This window comes from Limulus polyphemus, unplaced genomic scaffold (assembly GCF_000517525.1).
Source record: "Limulus polyphemus unplaced genomic scaffold, Limulus_polyphemus-2.1.2 Scaffold3755, whole genome shotgun sequence".
NCBI lineage: Eukaryota > Metazoa > Arthropoda > Merostomata > Xiphosura > Limulidae > Limulus > Limulus polyphemus.
Genome location: NW_013669365.1, coordinates 68,015 through 85,422, shown reverse-complemented (window position 1 = coordinate 85,422; position 17,408 = coordinate 68,015). Strand labels below are relative to the sequence as shown.

General features: G+C 34.5%; 1 protein-coding gene across 1 annotated transcript in view; it reads right to left on the bottom strand.

Moving 5' to 3' along the window:
- LOC111088432 (armadillo repeat-containing X-linked protein 1-like) overlaps positions 1-14,593 on the bottom strand; it is a 28,129-nt gene extending 13,536 nt beyond the window's left edge. The window contains exons 1-2 of the mRNA XM_022398542.1: positions 14,461-14,593; positions 5,120-5,685 (exon numbers count right to left, since the gene is read on the bottom strand). Of these exons, the coding sequence (XP_022254250.1) occupies positions 5,120-5,685; positions 14,461-14,593 (699 nt within the window). The remainder of the gene's footprint in view (positions 1-5,119; positions 5,686-14,460) is intronic.
- Between the last annotated feature and the right edge of the window lie 2,815 nt (positions 14,594-17,408).

Sequence of the window (17,408 nt, the reverse complement as noted above, 5' to 3'; positions counted from 1 at the left end):
GGGGGGGCTTTCTGGCCCCTCCTTTTTCTTAATATCTAATATTTTTACATGCTGCTAGTGAGAGAACCTGTTGTTAAAATATTTGCATCCCACCACTGACTGGAATCAGTCAATTCCAGTTAAGGGGAGCTAAAAGGCTTGTGGCATGCTTAAAATCTTTTTTAGATACTGAGGGCAGCACTGAATGAGAATAGCTATTTATGTGAGCAGAAGTAATGTACTGTATCAGAAAGAGAATGATGCTAGATGATTTAAGACCAGTCTTAAGTCCCACTGAAGACAATGTTGAGGTATTCTTAGGCACTGTAAACAAAAACTCAAATGAGATTTTAAAAAATCAGAACACAAGAAGCCTAATAAATTCATGGAAATGGAAAGTGGTTGAAAAAGCAGCACTATAGTCAGAAATTGAGGAAGCCAACACACCTTGTTTGTGAAATATATACATGAAAAATGAGCCAAGCTGTAGAGCAGTTGGTTAAAGATAAGATATAAAATTCTGCAACCATAAATAATAGACCAATAAGCTTGGTAAACTGTCAGGAAGGAATGTCAACAGAATGTGATAATATATGGGCTACCCTTGAAGAGAATCTGGCTTCTTGCGCAAAGGGCTACATAAAAACCAGCCGTGAAGTCACAGATTAAAACATCATTGTGAAAAATGGATGTTTGAGGCGGGTGGGAAGAAAATCCATGCCCACATGACAATAAATCTGAAATAGATGACTGAGTAGCGAAAAACCATGGTTGAGCAGGCCAGTGTAGAGCAAACAGAAGAACCCAGCAATATGATCTACTGATCTTGGCCAAAACCTGATGGAGAAGACAAAGGGAAGACATTTCTAAAACAGTGGGATCCAGAATAGGAGACCAGTAACATGGCAAAAGATGAATGACTAACATTGTGAATGAATTGACTGAACTGATAGCAACCAAGAAGACAAAGAAGGTCCACTCTGTTTGGAAAAGTCAATATACTCATAATATAAAATATGCTAGAATTTGCATAACCCCAGGCCCATGATAAGCTCAGAAAGTGACACAAAGTGTATGCAGCCACAGAAGAAGACTTCATTTGTTGTTAAGTGGAAAGCTACACAAAGAGTTATCTGTGCAAAACCTATCATGAGTATTAAAACCCAGTTTTTAGTGATATAAGCTTTCAGGTTTATCAATTAGCCATTGGAGGGCAGAAGAAGAGACTGTAGCAAAATAATGTAGTAATGAGACCCATCCTACTTGACATATACCACCACAGTAAAATTGTCTTGTGCACCAAAACACAACGGTATTGAAATAAAGACAGAAATTACAGACAGACTGCATTGCTGAACTGCAAAAAATTCAAACAGATTCATGTGAGACTTGAATTCCTAAGGAGACCACAGACTCGAAAAAATTATGTTATCCCAAAATAGTTCCCAGCCCTAGAAAGAAGCATTTAATAAACAGAACCAAATTTGGAAGATGAGAAAAAATGGGGCACTTACATGATAAACTCATGATTTAGCCACACCCAAAGGTACTTGAAAATAGCTATAGGCACAAAAACTCATTGAAACAATAGATTGTAGATAGGTGACATTGTGAGGTTAGATCTCACTGAATGTATCTCTCTTGAGCATGACTCATGGAAAATACCTTGTGGAAAGAAGCCATTGTCCCCTTAATAGATAGCACATCTCTGGCAGAGGGATAAGAAGAGACAAGCAGATGCATCGAAGACAGGTGAATAGTAATAGTACTTTTAGAAGTATTGATTCAAAACCTGAAATGTACAAGATATTGGGTAACCACCAAACGATAATTGGGTTTATGAACATTTCAAGACAAACAGGAAGCCAACTGGGTGGTCCAGTTAGGATGAGTCATTGACTGATGAAATGACTGAGCTTATATAATCCAATTATCCATATTATGATGCAAATCAATCCATCACTCACATAGAAGACCAGCACAAACTTTGACTACCTGTGTTAAGAAATAGGGAGCAGAAGCCAGACAAAAAGGCAAAGCTTTGAATTTATAAGTTACTTCCCCACATATAAAATGAAGATATAATGTGAAGGTGTGAATTGGAAGTGTAAATAAGCATCCTTGATATTCAGTTTCACCATCCAACAACTTCTATAAAGGAACTTGCATAAAATTTGCATCAGTTGCATCTTGAAAAAAGGAATGTTCAAATAATTACTGAGATGCAACAGATCCAATAATGGTCTCCAATCTCCTACTTTCTTGAGTACCACAAATAGATGAAAATAAAATCCCATGGAAACAGAAAGTAGTATGGCAGCTCCAATGAACAAGATGCAAAATTTCCTGAACTAAACAATGAATACAAAGTGGATCATCTGGAAGTGGAAAAGAAATTGGAAAATTTGAAAGAGGTTGATAAAAGTGGATAGTAAAACCAGCTTGGAGCTATAGAGCTCAAAGATGAACACACAAACCCAAATGACCCCCTAAATAATGTAGAGGAAGAGCCATGGAAAATGGAACACAGTATCTGAGTTGAAACAGCCCAACCTACTTGGATCACTATTTTGAAAAATGAAAGGAGCAAGAAACATTGTACAAAGAAGGCTGAGCAGCAGCAGAAGCAAGTAATGCAAGAGTAAGATGAGTACTACGTGGATGTTTATCAGTAGGATGACAACATGATGTAAGCCTTGAAGCCAGAGCCCTTAGTAGCTCCTGCTGACAAGCTTTTCCTGACTGAACAATCAACTCAGGAGAAATACCAGTAAGAACAAAATGTTACAAGAAAGGGGCCAATGGAGGTAATCAGCAATACTGGGGGAGGGGCGATGAATTCTCTGCAAAATAGCTCTACAAGCATACATATCAAATGAAAATGCAAGTCATGTAGCAAGTCTAAGCCAGTAAGTGATGCAGCCAAAGAAACATATAAAATCTGACCTTGTCTCCTGAGAAAAAGAATTATCAGAAAGATTATAACTTACAACTAACAACTGAGTAGATGAACAGTCTTAAAATCAGCATAACCATTAAATGAAAGCAAAAATATTGATGTGAAAACAGAGTGGAAGATCACGTGGATACCCCCCCAAAAAAAATATATCTCACATTTGAGCCAATAAATGAATAGAAAAAGACACTACCAAAAAATCATGGGGAGAAGGGCTCCTATTTCTAAAAGCATTAGTGGTAACCTGAATGTCAGGAGAAGGGGAAAGAAATAAGCATTCTAAAACAGTATCCTGTAGAAGCACATTGGATCATTGAGGTGTAGCAGATATAGGCTCAAGATGTAAAACGTTACATACTTGGAAAAACATGGAAATATGTTCAGCAGCAACTCCATTAAGAATAGGGCTGACTATAAAATCCTACTCCTCAGATAAAGTTGAATAAGCCTGAACAAAAAAAGGGGTTATTATGAAATACAAGAAGAAAGATGATCATTACTCAGCCTGTTGACATCCAAGAAACCCTGATAATCACCTGGGAGACCCTCAAAAGTCTCAGCATAAATAACACAAATATGTTGACCTGTAAATGCTAACAATACAGTGATAAGAATTACCTACATGCTTGTGGAAGACTGCTGAAAGAAGGCTAATGCAGATGGAGTATGAACAGAAACAGATGCAGCAAGTGAAGCCTGAATAGAAGTAGTACTTTCACAAGTATTTTGAACTTCAGAATCACTCGTGGATAAAGAAAGACTGCATGACTGTCAACAGTCATCCTACTTTATGGCAGAAAAGTGGAGCTTGTGTAAGATCCACTGATACATGCATAGTAAGACAAGTGGTAGGTGACTAAATGAAAGATCATGGATAAAAAAACTAACATAGTTGGCAAATATGCAAAGGAAATTTTGAAATTTTGAGTCGCATGTTTTGCTGAAAGCATGAATTCAAACTCAACAATGAAAGGCTTTCAGTATTTCAGAAGTTAACATTTTCCTTACCTATGATATATTTCTGACAGATACTCACTTCTTCACACAAAAAAGATATATTCCCTTGCATCTGCCTCAAAGATTTGTACTCCACTAGCCTTTAAATAACTCTTACCTGTCTCCACTATTGGTGGAGGGCTTTTGCTGCATACTGACATCATTGTGCAGTAGTGCATATCATGAGAAAACTTGTGAGTTTAGTTCAGAGTTGCCTAAAGGCTGGTGGCATGCAAGTCTCTAAGGCAGATGCACAGGGAATATAGCTTTCTGTGTGAAGAGGTAAGTATCACCTCAGAAGTGTGTCTGCCTGATTTGAATACAAATTTACAACAAAATAAAAAGATTCTCTTTTATTTCTATTTTTTTAGTTATTTATTTACCACTTATCCATGATACAAATGTAGTGAAAGATAAACTTATAGAAAGTTGAAAGAGTTAAGGGACATCTTGGTGTCATTCACTTTCACAAAATGCTTTCATGCCCAATAGTTTATCATGTTAGAGCAAAAATATTTGGGAAAATAGTATTACGCATACAATATAAGCATAAACTAAAGTTCTTATTTCAAATTACTTTCAAAGAATTAATATCTAAACTAAAGGGCTAAAAGTAACACGTGTAACATGAAATTATGTCCTACATCTGAGAACTGAATCAACTATACCATTGGTGGTTCCAATATGTTAATGACCAGTTTACTGGATATCTAATTCTATTACTTCTACAATGAATATTAAATTACATTATGACTACACTGCAAGTTCAATTACACTACCACTTCAATGAAAGTACAATTATATTACCAGTACTTTGGAAGTACAATTATACTACTACACTGGAAGTACAATTTTATTACCACTAAACTGGAAGTACAATTATACTACTACTACACTGAAAGTATAATTATATTACCATTAAACTGGAAGTACAATTATATTACCATTACACTGGAAGTACAATTTTATTACCACTAAACTGGAAGTACAATTATACTACTACTAAACTGGAAGTACAATTATATTACCCCTACACTGGAAGTACAATTTTATTACCACTAAACTGGAAGTAAAATTACACTACTACTACTACTACACTGGAAGCACAATTATTTTACTACTACACTGGAAGTACAATTATATTACCATTATACTGGAAGAAGAAAAATCCATATACATTAGAAGTACCTGATTTACTGTAAAAGCTGCACAATTGGACATAGTTGTCAACATCTTCACCTGTGTCTCCTCATCCTTTGAATGCAATAAAGTAACTAAACATTTTGCTTCATAACATGTCATAATTCTGGCTTTCACACTGAGACTGTCCAATTGCTTATAAAGTACTTGTTCAGACTCTTTCAATGTTGGAAGATGGCAGTCAGTCTGTTTTATCAACAAAGTTTCCTCACCATCCAGAGAGACTCTTTCTTTCGGCATGCTCTTTCGACGGTGCAGAGGAGAGTTGGTTCTTACACACAGGGTGAGATTGTCTACAGAACGACTCATGATCCGTTTTTCATCTGCAGGGCTCAAGCTCCAAGGAGAGCTCCATGGAGAATTCTGTAGACTCTTTGTTTTGTCTCTTTGGGAAAAATTTAACCCTAATTCTCTATATTCTTGAGCCTTGAGGTTCAACTCTCGGATCCCCTCTTGTACCGTAGTTCCTGGCAGCATACATGGTCGTGTTGTTGATAAAGAAGTAATGTCTGTCTGACAACTTGTACTTTTCAAGTTAGATTGATGAGATGGAACTGATTTAAATTTTTAAAAAGATATTGTAATCAAATGTTGAGTTAAAGTAGCACTGATCATGATGTAACATATACATAATAGTAATTCAAGGTTACAGAACTCTGCAAATCTCCTCATAAGTTTTTATAGAAAAACTATAGTTACTTTGCAAAACATACAAAAGTACACTCAGATAAATGCATGAGAAAAAAAAAGTTGAAGGTTATAAATAGTAAAGAACAACAATACAACTTTTCCCTTATATATATAAAAAAACAGGGATAAATAAGTTTAAGAGGTATAACTTGGCAGACAGGATGCAAGTTGGTTATTTTTTGTTTATACAACACATGGTAATTATTTTAACACAATATTCCTGTCAACATCAAATTCTCATAAAAACCCGGCCCTAAATTATTTAGAATCAAACAATACTAACATCATTTACAAAATAATATGCAATAACTGCCCAGAATTCTACATCGGAGAAACAGGAAGAAAATTGGAAACCAGATTGACAGAACACAATAAAAAACCGTTCCATGTTTTTCACCATTGCAACTCAATAAACCATAGTATATCTATTAAAAACACAGTCATTTTAAACAAAGAACCCAACATAAACAAATGAAAAATCAAGGAATACATCTTAATTGAACAAAACAAACCTACTCTAAACCAACACCCTGGGGTGCCAAGATACCTCTTCTAAGTTTTGCAACAGTATCCGGTCATGTGACCTTTTTGTTCAATACAGTATATATATATATATCCATGTCAGTGTAAATTACTTGTACCTGATGATGACAAAACCTTGTCGAAATGTTGTACATTTGCTGTTATGTTAAACTTATATTAAAGTTTTTCTTCATTACCCATTCAAGCCGTCTCCAACCATTACATGGTAATTATGTTTAGTTTTGTAAAATACAAAATAGCACTGTCCTTAGCTTGTATAATACACAGAAACAATGTTGTTAATTTTGTATGATACAAAGTTGCCATTGTTTAGCTAGCACAAGACACAGTAATCATGTTGTTTAATTATATATGACATAAAGTATCCCTGTTGTTTATCTAACAAAATACACAGTAGCCATGTTGTTTAATTTTGTATAACAAAAAAGTATCCCCATTGTTTACTTTTTACCACAACAAAATCACCATATAGGGAAAATTTGCATCATAACATCAAATTTACGAACAACAAAGGCTTGTTGGTCCATCTGGGCCATCCCATCCTTCAAATTACATTTAAAAAATGCAACAAAAAAGCCACAGTTATCCCTTATCATTCAAATATTTATCAAGCCCTCCTTTCAAATTTACTGCATCTGCCACATCTGAAGGTAACCCTTCCAGAGACCAAACACCCTGTTCAAAAAATAAAACTGTCTCAGCTAAAGATTACTCCTCTCCTACCAAAATTTATATTGTCCCCTAGTCTACCATTCTCGCTATTAAGTTTGAAAAAGATAATGTACCTTTTAGAATAAGGAATGCTTCAGCTATACATGCCATGGTATAAGAATCAAAAAGGTGTTGTAGATTATCACGAAAACAAACTGAATAGATACACAAAATTCAGGACGAAAAACCCATTCTCCAACTTCTGAGTTTCGAACTCTAAACCAAACCGTGCAACTGTGACACAAGAATCTCCCAGTTCAGACAAACTGTCTAATAGATTTCACCAAAACAAATCAAAGGAGCCAGAAAAAATTTTGATAGATACAACAGGTAATACAAAACCCCAATGATCAGAAGACAAAGCAACAATGGACACAAGTGCTGAAGGTCAAAACACTAAAGGTACTTCCCATATGAAAAAAAAATACATTACCTTTGACTTCTCAAGGTCTCCATTAACATTGGAGGAAGCTAGAAACTACATGTTTTCTACACCAAATGAATGTTTTAAACTAGCAGCTAAATCATCATAATGCAATAAGTAAAAGAAATGACTGGTACTGTGATGACACACGAGTCTGTCGGGATTAAAAATTGTCCTTTAATTCTATTCAAATTATATTAGATGATATCAACACATGTCAAGGCTTTGTTCTCATACACTAACTTGATTCTAATAGTGGTGTGGTTTCATACCCTTTTGCTCCAACTTCTGGATTCTGAAAGTAAATATGTTTATGACTCTCTGTTTTCAAAATTTAACACTTTCACTGCTTCACACATCATATGACATTTTAGTTTTTCCTGTCACCATTTGAAATCCCAGCTGATATTTGGTTGTAACAGTAATCCATAGCTGCTACCCCTGACACCTATAAATAGCAAGAAAAAAGCTACAGCTCCCAGTTACCCTAAGATGACCATTAAGCATGGAAGAAGAATGTGCACGAGTGGGTCGCAAAAGCGAGTGCACTCACTGACCACAAGGAAAATACAGGGAGTGTTAGACAAATATAGTGATGAGGAGGAAAATATATTTTCATGAGACATATCAGCTGGAGAAAGATCTGTTTCCACATGCAAGACAGAGAAAAGTAACAGTGACAGGCAGGCACCTTGAGACCTGTTCACTCATGCATTCTTCCTTTTCGTTCGGTCAGGTGAAAGTAACTTCACCCCGCGTGTGTTTGAGTTTGATAACCTGAGGCTGGGATAAAGAAAGATGGTGGCCTAACAGACAACAGTACTGGACTTGAATATTTTCAGGCATTTTCTGATGGTACCTTGATAGATCATATTGTGTCTGAGACAAACAAGTATTTTGAGTTTTGTGTGAGTGAGAAAGGTTTTTCTCCATATGCAGCATTCATGAGATACATATGCTAGTGAAATGTATGTGTTTCTCACATTTATCATATTGATGGCTCCTGTGAATAAACATCAAATAAATTATTACTGGATGAAGAACCCTTTGTTCAGCAGGTTTTTACCAAGTATATGTCTAGAGACAGGTTTTTACTGCTTCTAAGATTTTTTACACTTTTCAGAAAACGAACACCTTAGAAGGCCATACATAGAAGACCATATGTGTAAACTTAGGTACATGTTCACATATATACAAAACAAGTTCAAGCCTTTTCAAAAGCTTGTGATAGATGAATCATTGGTGTTATTCAAAGGACGACTTGCTTTCAAACGATATATTCTGTCCAAATGACACAGATTTGGCATCAAGTTGTTTGTCATTCAGGTCATAAGGTATTGTATCTTTGTGTTCACGAAAACATTGCAACTTAAATCAACTCAAAAGAAAAGTGTGTAAGAGAAACAAAGCTGGCAGAGAGAAGCCACAAGTAAAGGACAAGATACATATAAGTGCAGCACCAGATTTAATAGAACCTAGTCTCATAACTCAGTTGTCACATCATGAACAAATTGTAAACAATCCTAGGTCACATATATACACAGGTAAAAGACCCAAACAATAAGACATAAAATTACAAACTGTATGTCATACCCATGAACTTGACACATTTTCTGGGAATTCCAAAGGGCAAAACATTATGGAGTTTGACTAAGAAATAATCCACTAAAGAATAACCTGGAACCCTGAATACCCAATAACAAATGGTGACCCTTACTAACCTCTTACATAAATTGATAAAAGTTTTTTTTCTATTTTGCCCATTTCATGTAATGTCTTGAATGTGGTGAGAAAACTATGGGTTTTCTGAAACCGGAAGAAAAAAATCTTAATTCAATCCAACATTTTTTTCATCCCAGCTAATGTGAAAGTATGCCATTGGATTTTGCTGTTATTGATAAAAAAAAAAAGATAATAATAACTTGCTTAGATTCAATGCATGGGGAACACATGCATCTGTTTAATCTAATTTTGACATTTTTATTTATCAGTTCAATAGGAAATTTCTAATTGTGGAAGATTGGCAGTTTGTTGCTCCAACTGACATTCTTCACAAGAAAGATTATTTTGACTGTGGCATTTTTTGTTTGTTTGTATGGATGGATGGATGTTGTGTACAGGAAGCCACTCTCACTATGATGTATCACACTCACAATCCATTGAGCCAGGATAGCCTACAAATGTCTGAACCATTCAAAAGTTTATTATTAAGATAGGCAAGCAAACTTGTTTGAAATGACTAACACCAGAGAGAAAAAGACTGTGAGAATTCCATCCAGAAAATTAAGAATTTCTAGGCCTAGAATTTCCAAAGCAGAATTAAAGCAATACTAACATTTATTGTATCTCTTTTGGGAAAAGCTTATTTTAAAGGAACTTACATACATTGATACAATACTATGCAAACATCTCTCTAGGACAGAAATGTTTTTGTGAAGGGGAGTGTGAGGATTGGTATCACATAGTGTTATGCAAAGCATTTGGAAAAATCAACCTAAATCATGAATTTGTCCAAAGTTTAACATTTGTAATTTTTTCATTTGTTGCTATAACAGCTTTATTCTAAGTTCTATAACTTCATTTGTATTTATATACTTGTATGTCCAGTTACACTCAAGCTAATGTTCAACAGAACTGCAATGCAGTAGTTTCAGGACTGTATCATGGAAGTTTATACTTTAAAAAAAGTTGTGTGAATAGAGTACTTTAATAGGTTGTGTGTTTAAAAATATTAGATTACTTTGAATTGGTTTGCAGAATCTGTCATTAAGGAAAAGTTATCCCAAACTTCATAAAATATATTTGACTGAGCACATAGCATATGTAAATATATATATGATTGAAGTTAAAAATAAAAAGTTAAAATGATAAATGTATACACATTGAAATACATATATATATATATATATATATGTGCACTATAGAAATGTTAATGCTAATGATTATTTTATTTCTCAAGATTTCCTCCGAATCCTTTTTTTCACTGACTATGTTTAAGTGAACTCTAAAATAACCCATGAGAAAATTTGTACCTCATATAGTCTGTTAAAAATGAGTGTATATTTTAACAAAAGTTCTTGAAAGACTCCATCAATAGTTATGGTCAAAAACTAATTTCTTGTAATGACTTCACTTTCAAAGTAAATTTTACTTTCTGTTGGTTCAAATTACTATCCACAAAATATGTTTATGTAAGTGTTAAACATGAAAGTTAGTTTTGATTATCTGTTGTTACTTCATTACTATTACTGTATGATGTTAACAAGAAAGTTAACTTCATAATATAAATAGCATGCAAATCATTACACCTGTTTTAGTTAGGTGGAAACCTCATTATTTACGTTCTTTCTTTATATACAAATATATATTGTTTATTGGATTTTCTTTTTTAATTAATACTAATAGTTTGAATACAGTTTAGTGTAGTGAAAGCCTAGTGTATGTAAAAGATAAAAGTTCATGTATTAAATATTAACGAAGTATAACTTGCTTGAAAATGCTTACTTACTTAAAAGTTATATATTAAGATACAAGTAAACATATATTCTAATTTTCAGTTACATACATCACAGGTTGAAACATAACTATGAGATAAAATACGTGGTTTAAGACAGTATTTTTGCTGAGGTGGTTTACTCTAAATGAAACTGTAACTGAATCATTAACACTTACTTAATTAAATGTTTGATTCAAAATTAATTATTAGTTGGATATGGTGTCTATGAAACTGAGATTGCTGTTTGATATGAATAAAAAATATAATGTTATTAAAATCTCAACATTTTTTTATCTCCCTGTGTCAATGTCATTTTCCCCTTGATTATCTTCATTTTAAGCTGGAGTTGATGAGATGCATTTTTAAACAGTTTATATATCATTACTGTCAATATTATGAAAAGGTTCCGCTAATGTAGTTGAGACTATTCACAATTTGCAGGTTCTTAGAATGAGAAATGTCCTCATTGGGTGATTAAATGGATAAAGTTTTAAGACACATGTTAATACTTATGTAGATGAGGGTAAGAGTATAGATTTGGTGTATCTGGATTTTCAGAAAGCATTTGATAAGGTACTACATAAAAGGCTTGTAAAAAATTATCTCTGTAGGTGTAGGGGATAAGTTAGTAAACTGGATAGAAAAGTAGCTGGATGGAATAAAACAGAAGGTTGTTACAAATGGAGTTCAGTCAAACTGGATTAATGTCACAAGTGGGTACTTTAGGGCTCAGTCTCAGGATCCTTACTCTTTTTGATTTACAACAATGACTATAGATGAAGGAATGGTCAATAAATTACTTAAATTTGTAGATGGTCTTGCGTGTTGCTAGCTGTTAGGAGGATGCTGCTGATTTACAAAAGGATTTAGTTCATTTAGTGAGTTGAGCAAATAAATGGCAAACGAGTTTTAACCATAATACTTACAAGATAATGCATGTGGGTTATCATAACTTGAATTATAAGTATAATTTTGGTGGGAATAACCTTAACAGTTTCATGAAAGAAAGGAATGTTGGTATAATAGTTGATCACTCTCTTAAGCCATCCAAACTGTGTTAACAGTGTCTGTTGCTAGTGGTAGAGCAAATAAGATTTTAGGTCTAAAGAGGTTATAATTTCATTGTATAGGTCACTGGTTAGGACACATTTGGAATACTGTGTTCAGTTTTAGGCTCCTTACCTTAGAAAAGACATTGAGTTGTTGGAAAGGGTTACTAGAATGGTGCCTGGGATGGAGGACTTGTCATATGAGAGGTTGAAATCTCTCAAATTATTTTCTCTTGAAAAAAGAAGAGTTGGGGGGATCTGATTGAGGTGTTTAAGATAGTAAAGGGAATTGATAATGTTGATGCATCATCTTTTGTCATAATTAACAGTGAGAATAGTAGGACTAGGGGACACAAATATACATTTGGGCAGAGTACAAGTCATCTTCAGCTAAGACAGTTTTAGTTTTTTTAGCAGGGTGGTTGGCTTTTGGAATGGTTACCTTCAGATGTTGTGGAGGTATTAAATTTAAGTGATTTTAAGAAAAAACTTGATAAGGGCTGGCTTTAAGATTATGTATATTTTTAATTTATTTATTAATAGTTTTAATTTAGTTTAGAGGATGGAACAGTCAAGATGGACAAATAGATCCCATGTTGTCCAAAAATATTATATGTTATGTTAAAAGCTTTATCGATTCAAATTGGGAACAAAGTACAATTGCCTCTCCTCAAACTGATTTTAGGCCTCCCCTTCATAAAAACAGGTGTTCTTTTTTCATTTATGTTTAGGAGAAAGAGAGGGCTTTCAACTTGGTAAAATATTTTGCTTTAGGTAACTATCAAGTGAACCAGTATTTGTGGCTACTTAAAAAGGTATCTAAACTGTAAATACAGATTCTACATTAGACAGTTTAAGATACTTTGTGTCAGTTTTCAAAGTAATTAGCCTTTCTCTTGATGTTTGGATATTATACTTATAGTTGAATGTACTAAAGGTGAGTTTTTCAGTTGAATCAATTAAGCATCATTACAGACAATTAGTTTCATACTGTTTATGGAACTAGGAACTAATAAGCTAGATTTTGAAATATTTGTGGTTTACATTCAGGCAGTTTCTTGTTTGGAATAAATCTATAAATTCACTGTAACAAACTACAAACACTATTTTTCCATTATTTCATTTTCTGACACATAATTGTCTGTCTGGTTAAACACCCTGGATTTTTGTTCTATTATAGTCTACTTACTCTAGAAAATATGTCTTCAGGTTATGTTTTATATTTATACGTGTCTTACAACAAATGGATTAAGATTGACTGATATGGTTAACATGGTAATCAGTGTTACATTTTGGTATAAGCAACTTTTGTGTCAAGAAGTGTTAAATATTGTCATAGAATATACCATGATCTTCACAAATGTGTTTTTACTAGTAGCACTAAAAGGCTCTCATTTCCAAAATTGATGTTTAAGATTGTTGTATGAGGTTTGCGTGGTATTCAAGTTTCATTCCAGGATAACTGTTGCTTTGTCAGTTTGTGTCAAGGGATCTTATATATCATGTAACAGAGCATTTAAAGATGTGTGCTTTGATTTGTGACACAGTTTCTTTCAGTGTAAAGTTGATGCCAAAAACTGACTAAAACAGTTTACAGTATTCATTTATTAATTTTCATACATTTGACTCTTTATACACAGATAATTTTGTGATATTAACAGTAACAATTTAATTTGTCTTGGTACTTGAGATTGCATGGTGCAAAGCTTTAAAAAGTATATCATAATCAAACTTTCATAAGGAGAATGTGTAGCCACATGTGACCTCTTATTGTTTCGTTGGTGTTTGATACTTATTCTTTACTTCTCGTTTTGATTCAAAGAATAGTATATTAGTAGTATAAGTACTAGAAGTAAAAGATTCTACTATATTTGAACATAGTTTATACTTATAAATTATACTGACAGCGTCGTATTTTGTACTCAATCTCAAACAAACTGTAGCCCACATCGATAATATTTTGAAGTTTTATGACTTCTGATATTGTTAGTTTTGTAAGAATTACTTTTTAACATCCCCCCAAAAACTATGATGTTATTATTTTCAAAATTTAATGGTTCCACGTTTCACCTTGCCTGATTTTGCGAGACAATTAGTATTAGTGTTACTACTGTCGCTGACGTCACATAAAATTAAAGTTTTTAAACCAACAAAGTATAATTTAAAACATCAATGAAATACAATTTGTCTTTGGTATTTTAGAAGTTCAACCAAGTCAAGTATTATATGTTTTAATTTGAAATGCTATTTTTATAGGTTAAATGTTCCACTCTTTATTTAATTTACACTACCGAATTATTGAGTACGTTTGGCCTGGTTCTGAACGCCATTCCGCATTTTCCCTAATGCCCATTGCAATAACTAATTCGCGTTTTGAAATTCCATAATCGTATCTTTTAATTTAGTTTAAACTCACTTTTATTTCGCTCTGACCACCAACCTCGTCCGCAAAAGGCTGTTTTTAAAACTGAATAACTTAAGTATGCAATGCCAGCTACAACTCCAGAATACAGTGCAACTTTTCGGAGCCTTCTGTCATCCATCATCATAGCAACACACACGCTCAGTGTGACAATACAATAATGCCCTAACCGCTAGGGATTTACACTTGAACTTTTATTTTTTAAATTTAAGTTTATCATTCATAAAATCAAATTCTGTGTTTACAAGACTTTTTGTTTCTTTTTGAACCGATAATTTATGATTTTATTCTCTCTTTTTTCTTAAATCACTGTATTGTAAGTGGCGATGTTATTAATTTTATTAATAATAACATGTTACGTCAAACGATGTACCAAACTAATAATGTGTATGAGGGTTGCCCTTCAATGGGTCAGCAGTAAGTTTATGAAATTACAATAAAACCCATGTTCGATACAACACGTTTAATAAAGTAAATATAGCTTATTGTATAATTGGGCTCTCAACATAACGAGTATGTGGATAAGCTTTACGCTCAAAATATTTATCTTTAACTCTTTCACCTTTATACTGGGTGCATTGTGGTACAGCGATTTATAGTAATTAATTATTACTCAAAGAAATCAAAAGACGCATACGCAAGTATGTATAAATCATCTTGGCCATATACGCCTGTTTTGCAACTTGGTTAATGTTTTACTTTAGTTGTGTTTATTGTTGTGGGTCATTCTTTTGTTGGGCGGTTCTTGTAAATTATCTAGTGAAAATCATTCAACGTCGAGTTCAGATAACGATGAAAAATTCCGGTTTTTTCTCCTTTAATGTTCCTACAAACTTGAAGATTTGTATCCTGCTATAAACTGTTGTAGGTCTGCGTTACAGACGCGTTAAAGAATGACATTTTCTGCAAGTGAAAGTACTCGTGACTGAGATGAAGAGATAGTCCTGAAGAAAGATAGTTGGATGAGAGAGTTGTTAGGTCTTGGAGAAATCCTAGATGTCAGACTTTCGCCAATGCTGCAAAGGTTCATGACTTTGATCTTTCTGCAGCTGCAAATTAAAAAGATCATCTGTTATCTGGTGTACCCAGAATAGCAGAACTGGCATTGCCCTTTGGAGTTAATCTCAATGCAAGGGAAGCACCAATGACTGAGGATTTCCAGGATGGACTGGATTCTAACGAAGCTGAGACAGTATGGGTGGTCTGTATAGGACTCCCTGGATATTGCCAGCCAGAATAATATAACACAACTCCAGCTCTTTAAGGCCACCTGAAATTTGCCAAAAGGAATGGAAGTGCAGCTTGTGGATGGAGTCCACCAGTCATAGTTGTTTATTTGCTAGTTGAGATAATGAGTACAAAGTAGTGAATAAAACGACCAGTGGATACTCAAAAGCCCCATGGTGATAAGAGCTATCCTGACAGGGGGACAATGGCTCGTGAAGAAAGTTGTTATTCTGCTACCCTGGGCCATAACTGACTACAAGTCCAAGGTTCAGAGTCTACTGTACTGTACCCACGACGTTGATGGTGTCTCAGACAGGTATTAGCCAATTAGCCAAAAACATGCAAATGAAAGGAACTGACCTAAACCACAGGTCTCTGTGAGTGAATAAAAGTAGATCTTGCAATCAGTATTTAAAAATGTGTTGAAAAAAGACTTAGACCATTTCTTGGACTTCACTATTACTTCATAATTTATCTTGCCGAATATCCCAATATACATTGGACGTACTTGTGTTCTTACTTATTCTCTTGTAGATAACACTTGGTTTGCACATGGGTGATTTTACTATAAAGCTGGATCTTGTGCATTAGGTCAACATCAGTGTCCTCCAGTGGTAGGTCAAATAATATTTCGTGGTTATAACTTCCCTTAAGTTTCAACGGGAATGATCAGTCACGTGGGTAGAGTTTAGTAACATGAGATTTAGTCAGCGTGGAACATCGCTTTGAGTGAGTCAGTCAGTTTGTGTGTGTGGTCTCGGTAGAAGGCAGTCCAATGTCTGATCCAGAGTATGAATGGTCTAGCCCTGCACACCACGAAGCATCTAAGTGAAGCACAACTGGAAGACTGGGATAAAGTCATGTCCAAGATGTTCCAATATTTCGACCCAGTAGAAATCGTTTGCTTCATTGAGATAGTTCAAGGTTCAAGGGTGGAGAACCTTCTATGAATGTGGCTGTTTCTGTGGAGCATCTGCACCATATGCACACTAACATATACCCCCTTGTGGCTTCTGCAGATCACAAAGACATCCTTGTGAAATGTTTGTTGAGGGACTTTCAGGCAAGATGATCAGGTATCATCTTGGTGTGAGTTATTCTCTCTCTTAAAGATACAAGATATGAAGTGCTGACTTCGAACTAGTCATAAGAAAGGAAGAAGAAGCGTTCAGTAGCAGCTGCTATTGCTACACCTTGGATGGAGCATTCTACCAAGGTACTTCCACCATGCCAAGTTTGAGCCTCGCCTTGTGTTAACCAGCCACCCATACATCATAGCACTGGTTCTCAGTGAATGGGCAGAGTAATTCCTGTCCCCTATGTTTTCTTATGCCACAGCTTATGCTGCATATTTCTCCACTGGATATCATCCTGGAAGATACGATAAAAGAATTATCAGTAAGTGGTAAACACTGCTGCTACAGTTCTAAAAAAATAATGGAGACCAAGTAGGAACTGGCCACAGAAATTAAAGGTGCATGGTAGACAGCTTGCACTGAAAGGTTTGATGGTTAGCACAGCTCTTTTGGGGGTTGAGTTGAGCTTGATACACACCTGTAAGGGTATAGGAGCGAGAGATAGAGTTCCTGATCGATACAGAAATGGCCAGAACACTAGTAGATCTCAAAGTACACAGCGTGGTCACAAGTAAATAGACACCACCTTTTCAGAAAAAATTAAAATTTTTCAGTCATATTCACATAAATTGATATATT